General features: G+C 40.4%; 1 protein-coding gene across 1 annotated transcript in view; it reads right to left on the reverse strand.

Annotated features, from left to right (window-relative positions):
• VAMP1 (vesicle associated membrane protein 1) overlaps window positions 1-6,151 on the reverse strand; it is a 215,514-nt gene extending 209,363 nt beyond the window's left edge. The window contains exon 1 of the mRNA XM_044079566.1: window positions 5,928-6,151. Within this exon, the coding sequence (XP_043935501.1) occupies window positions 5,928-5,929 (2 nt within the window). The 5' untranslated portion in view covers window positions 5,930-6,151. The remainder of the gene's footprint in view (window positions 1-5,927) is intronic.
• Window positions 6,152-6,672: the final 521 nt, after the last annotated feature.

Raw genomic sequence — 6,672 nt, forward strand, 5'->3', positions numbered from 1 at the left:
AGAAACTAATAACTCAGGCAGACGAAAAATAGTGGAGCAGGTTAACAGCTTTAAGTATCTGAGAGAGTGGTTGAGGAGAAGGGAAATCTGAATGAGGAGGTCAAATCCTGAACCAGAGGTGCTGCGGCCAAGTGGTACAGACTTTCAGCGATAATATGTGACAGAAGAATGCTAAAGAGACTGAAAAGTAAGGTGTACAAAACAGTGGTATGACCAGTACTTCTGTATGGCACTTTACCTGGGCAATGAAGGCAGTGCTGCTGAGTAAGCTTGAGGTGATGGAGGTAAAGTGTATGAAATAGGTAGTAGGAGGATGCACAATGTGGGATAGATAAAGAAATGAGGACATCAGATTTGCAGCCATAGCAGCCCCAAATATAGAGAAGGCCAGGGAGAACAGATTTTAGTGGTTCAGTCACATGTGCAGAAAAAAGTTGATTTTGCAAAGCAGATTTAGGAAAGACAGGAAGAATACAAGTAGAGATGAGGACCCAACTACGAGATGGCTGGAGTGCATGAGAGAGGATTTGCAGTAGTCAGAAATGACTGACAAAGAAGGTAGAAGAGTGGCACTGAATCGAGACAGGTAGTGACAACTGATGCAATACTCTGCATGAAAAAATAGGCAAAGGGGGGCTGATGATGAAGATGAGCAGGAGGAAGAGGTATACAAAAGGATCACTCAGTAAACAAGCAGAAAGCACTTCTGCTGACAATAAAAGTATGCAAAGTTTGGGAACAGATCTGTGTAAGTCAACTGGAGAGGAAGGTGGTGAGCACCCAAAAAGATTGTTTTCACCCTAGAAATTTGGGGGTAGAATGCAAAGATCAGCAACCACTGCCTGAATGAAGTTTAGCAGTTTCTAAATGATGCCATAGTGGAATTTGATTTGCTTTTGTCATAGGCTGCTTTAGATTCTATTAGTATGATCTCAGTGGGTCTGTCCAGTTAAAAATTAAAGAAAATGCCACAGCTGCATATTGGGGAACTGTCTGCCTTTAACCAGCTATAAATCTTCAGGACCCACCACTGACTAAATGAAATTTGTGTAATGACTGTACACCAAAGTCTTCAGTTTTAGTAATTTACCATAAATTCTGCGTCAGCAGATAAACTTGAAATGCTGCTGAATACCGAAAAAATCTCGCTTTAACATAACAAGGAAAAAAAAATCTATGACCTAATAAATAAAATAGTATTCCAGTGTAAGAAAAAAAATAAGAGCAATTCTACAGAATAATAATGAAAAATAAGAACAATTCTACAGAATAATATGTGCTGTGCTTCTGGTGTTACCTATGTTCAGGAGCAAACCCTGCAACTCTGCAGAAATGCGTCACCAACAGCAAGTTCACTAGGCAGGCAAGAATATTGGGAGTGGCAGACACAGACAGTCATGCAAACCCCCACTATGCTGCAAACTGGAAGAGATACGATGCAAATCCATGACAGTTTCATCACTGTAAATGCAGTGGATGCAGTCTTGAGTCAAAAACAAAATAAGCAAAATTTCATTCTCTGAAGTAGTTCTTATCTGCTGGCAAAGCATCTCACACTACATGCAAGAAATCCACGGCTGCAATTATAATCAGCTCTACAGTCTGCCATGCAGTGACCCTTTTAGTGAGGTAGGTTATGTGAAAAGTATGATTCATACAGCAAGCTGTCAAAGAATTCCTAGTTGCCACATAACAAATGCTGGTGATCATAAAATGTTTTTGAGTGTGTCAAAAATAGAGATACAAGATTAGGAATAAAGATAACTGTTCACAATATCCGATGCTGGCCACAGCTACCTTAGCAAAACTTAGAGGTCTGCCCAGGCTGGGGTCTTTAGCAGGGTCACAATAGGTCCCACTTAGTGTTAACCTCGAGGGATAGATGAGATGGCATGTTACTCAGGAATTTCACTGCAGGGTGGGGGAGGGGTGGTGGCAGTGTGATTTGGAGGATACCTTCTCAACTCTCATCACACAGCTAGGAAACCCATCGGGGATCACAAGCAATCCCACAGTGCCTGCTGCCACCTACAATGTAGCCGTGAGCATTCAGGAGTGCAAGTCCATCTGAAGTACATGTCAGTCATCCCACATCCTCAGTGAATTGCATTCGGGGAATTAATGCTGCCACATTTCCATACATTAACTAGATGAGATCATAACATCCTGTGTTTCAGTTTGGTTGGATCCCAAAATACCATTTCTAGTTTGGAGTATATGCTCCAATCTGTGACTGAGCAAACTCTAGAAGCTTATTCTCAGAATACTATGAGTTTGATGATCTCAGACTTCCATTACTTATATGGGTATCAAAACAGTGTGTTGAACAGAGTCATGGCCCTGTAGCACAGAGGCATAATGCCCTGACAATGATTTGGGTTCTGTTAACAACCGAGGTGACGGAAGGACTGAGGCAGAGAAAGTAGTAGTGAGTGGACAATGCTGGTGCCCCCATCCTTGGAAGATAGTGGTGGTGTGATTACTGATCCCACCAGGTATGTTGAGGGATTGCAGGTAGCAGCTATTAGAGTGGGTGGCTTGACAGACAAGTTAGGTTTAAGAGACAAATTAAGCCAGAAGATATTCCCAAGTGCATGTGGAGGCATGTTAGGGCTCTCCTAGGCAGTGACAGGAATTATGTTAGACAAGGACAGAGCAGACCCTCATGTGAGTGAAGGGCAACCAGCGCCTGACTCCCACATCTGAAGGGAATGAATGAAATAATTAGGTATCAACTCTGCCAGGAAACAAATGGGCCATACAGCTTTCTTCTTAGCAGGGAAAAAAATGGGTAGGGTCTCTAGGATTTGTGAGTGAGGCCTACTAGTTGGGGGGGGGGGGGTTCAATGGGCTAAATTCCAAAATCTCATGTTATTAATGGGCTACGTGCCATATTCTTTCATTGTGATTGGGATGAAACCCGATCATTATGGTAGAAGCTATAATCCAATTACTGTGAAGGTCCCAGAATACCATGCTGTGAAAGTTGTGAAACCTAGAACTTCAGGGAACCCAGAATTCCAAACCTACATTCTAAGACTCTCATACTATAACTGACTTGAATTTGGGAACCACAACATTGCAAACAGGGTGGATACAAAGAATCCCACACTACAACTCTTTCATGAATTCCACCTGAGTTGTGATCCTGAAAAGTCTGCATTCATACATCATCTAGAAACATCAGCTGACCCTGTTAAGAGGATTGCTCCTGTGAGATGAAATGAATTGCTCAGATCCCACCCATACTCTAAAATGTGCAAGAAAACATCATAAGCTGCAAGTGCTGAGATAGCGGGCATGCAGACCCTTTCCACCCAGAGTCAAAGGGTGCTTCCCACAGTCACCCCCCCCCCCACCCCCAACTTCATGGCAAGACTAGGTAATTCTAACAAAAAGCATGGGAAAGAAAATGCTGGTAGAGTAAGGCAGACAGATGTGGGTAATAATGACCAGTAAGTTTTCACCTCCTACTAACTTTGGAACTCTAAGGCATGAGACAGAGACAAGTGTTTCCCCCCAAGCAGAGCTCTATTGCACTTGGGAATAAGTATAGCCACTGCAGTTCTAGAATTATAAATTACATTGCACAGTCAGAATGCTAATGTTACAATAAACTAGCTGCGCTAGGTCAGCCATCAACGGTGGTAATGCTGAAAACAGCTTGTGACAGTTTGTAACCTGTTAGATTACCGCTTTCCAGCAACCTACACAAATGTATGCAGACAAATACATGGACAAAGTTAGAACAATATATATATATATATATATATATATATATATATATATATATATATATAAACAGAACCATACAAAAATGCAGTAGTATAATTTTTTGTAACAACTGCAAAGCAACACTGATAATCCTTAACTCTCCCTCTTTCTCTCTGTCTCCCTCTCTCGTTTTCTCTCTCTCTCTCACTAATTCTCAGTTCAATTAACAGACTCGGGAATTCCCTTAAAATACTGCCACATGGCTCCACTAATGACAGTGACTAGCTACACAAACTGAGAAGCAAATGCTGAAATGTATTCATGGATGGAAATGCTAAGCAAAAAATACTTCAGATCTACAGTACGTAACTTCACATGCATAATCATCTCTGTATAGATAAGCACAAACATGTTAATGCTGATTTGAGGGTGGAAAAAGGTGGCTTGATGCTCCTGCAACCTGTGCGAGGCTGGCTTAAGATCCACACCTATTTCCCTCTCGCTATAGCATCCTAAGCTTTTTTAATGTGTGAACGCTGTTGCCAGCACAGGCTCCAGTATTAAAGTGCTCAGTAAGCAACAAATCAGACTGCAGATAAAACAGGGTTAGAATATGCTTGGCTGTAGCGACAACTAAACTCTAACAATTTAAAGAAGTCATGTGGACATGAAATACAAACAAAAATATTAGAGTCTGGCAGTATCTCACATTTTCAATATCGAACCAATGCAATAGGATTTTAAACTACAGACAATGGATACCAGAGCAGAAGAACAGAAACCTGCTATCAGGAAGCAACCACTTTTTAAATTAATAAGATGTTCTTCCTGATTTTTTACATTACAAAGTAGAAGAAACTGTAGCTATTTGAGAGAAGAAAATGTAACTGCTGAATTAGAGATGGCAAAAGTATCCCAAGACAGAGAGAGAGAGAAAGAGACAGACAGACAGACATATTGAAATATTCCTTCTCTTCAAATTGCAGAGAACACTACAAACGGCTTCCATGATTTCTATTTCAGTCATACAGTGCATAGCTTACTTACTGAAGTGACAGCTCAGCATGAACCTTTTAAATCATACCAAAAGTGATTTTTATTTGAAAAAAAACTATACAGTATTATTAAAGCGTAGATGTGTCATTACACAGTATGAAAAGAAAAAAAATGGAGTGACTGATGGTTAAAACTGCCTGTTTCACTGCAAAATGAAGCATGTTAAATGTACAGGAAATTTTGCAAAACAACTAACAGTTATAAACTAAAATTATGCAAAAACAACTAACAATTATAAACTAAACCAGTTAGTTCAAACAGCTTTAAGGTTCAGAGTGTCCTTTTAACAGGACACAGCACATGTATGGATTTGTACACCATAATAACAGATCTGTAACACTACTGACATCAGACTGATATCTAGAAAACAAGCCACCAGGGAACAGCCAACCAACGCTCATTCTCAGCCGACATTCCCAATCCCACCCCACCCTTCCAGAGCACTGATATCCTGCTAGAGAATGAAAGGCAGGGGGGGAGACAGGAATACCAACCCCCTCACTGATGAAGCAAAATATGGCTGCTAGGATGCATTCCAGGGATGAAAATGCTTAGCTAGCAGTTTCAAACCTCCCTTCTACCTGCAGTTTCCTTCAGAATACACATGCATACATACATATATATGTAAGCCTGTGTGCATACACACATTTTATATATATATGTATATATATATATATATATATATATATATATATATATATATATATATATATATATATATACACACACACACACACACATATATATATATATATTCACACACACACACACACACAAACACACATATGTAGATATAAATATATATATATATATATATATATATATATATATAAAGAGAGAGAGAGATAGTTATACACAAATATCTAGATAAATAAGTATACATACAAACATATATATCTATACATCTATATCTGTCTGTCTATCTATACACATGCAATTGCTCCCAAAATAATGCGTAACAAGTATATATGCACAGACACCATTCTTTTTATTTTTGCATATTTTTCCTGTAAAAACCCACCAGCCCTAAATTCATATCTGCTCTAGCAAGAACAGAGCCACTAGGCATTAGGTGCATTTCCCATCAGCTCCCAAACCCTCTACTGCAATGCAGACCCCAGCAACACTGCAGATGCATGAGTCTGGAAGGTACTTACATGAGTCAGGGAGCACGAAGTCTGCTAATCAGCTCTGGAAACTTTTGTCCTTCTGTAATTATTTTGAATGCTAAGGATTTATTATTGTTTCTTCCAGTGTTTAGAGTTTGTGCTTGCAGAATTATGAAAGGTAACAACTCCTTGCAGTCTTCCCTTTTCCTCTGTGTCCTCGCTCTCTCTCTCTCTCTCTCTCTGCCTCCTGAAGCGTCTGATGCTGATGCTGTGCTCTTCTTTATTCTGTCCCCTCCCCCGCTCTTGAGCCAGCAAGGATTCCAGCGTCAGTGCAGCTGATGTCAATCAAAGGTACCAGCCCACTAGCACCATGTCTCTCCACCCTACCCAGTGGGTAGATTCAGCCAATACATAACACATGCAGAATGACACCTCCATTCAAAGAACTTGCAGCATTAGTGAGCTGAAAACAGTGTCCGTTTATTTATCCGTCCTTAACTACAGAAATGTGCTGTAACTGTAATCTCTTGAACAGTCAGTGTACTCCAGAGGCCTGGTTCTGAGGTTGACACTATCCCACTCTCATGTACTACCCCCCCCCCCCCAAGTTGATGCCACTCCAAGCATCCACATGTAAGACTCACACCGAACATTTCCATAATTTATGGCTAACGCTCACACAGTGGCTATCCCATAACATTCACAATTCCACATGGAAGCAAAGCCTTTCTATGAACTATACAAAAATTATGCAGCTCGGGCACACTACTTACTTTTGCAATGTCTGAAGTCA

This window comes from Protopterus annectens, chromosome 8.part0 (assembly GCF_019279795.1).
Source record: "Protopterus annectens isolate FY-2018-M chromosome 8.part0, PAN1.0, whole genome shotgun sequence".
Taxonomy (NCBI): Eukaryota; Metazoa; Chordata; order Ceratodontiformes; family Protopteridae; genus Protopterus; species Protopterus annectens.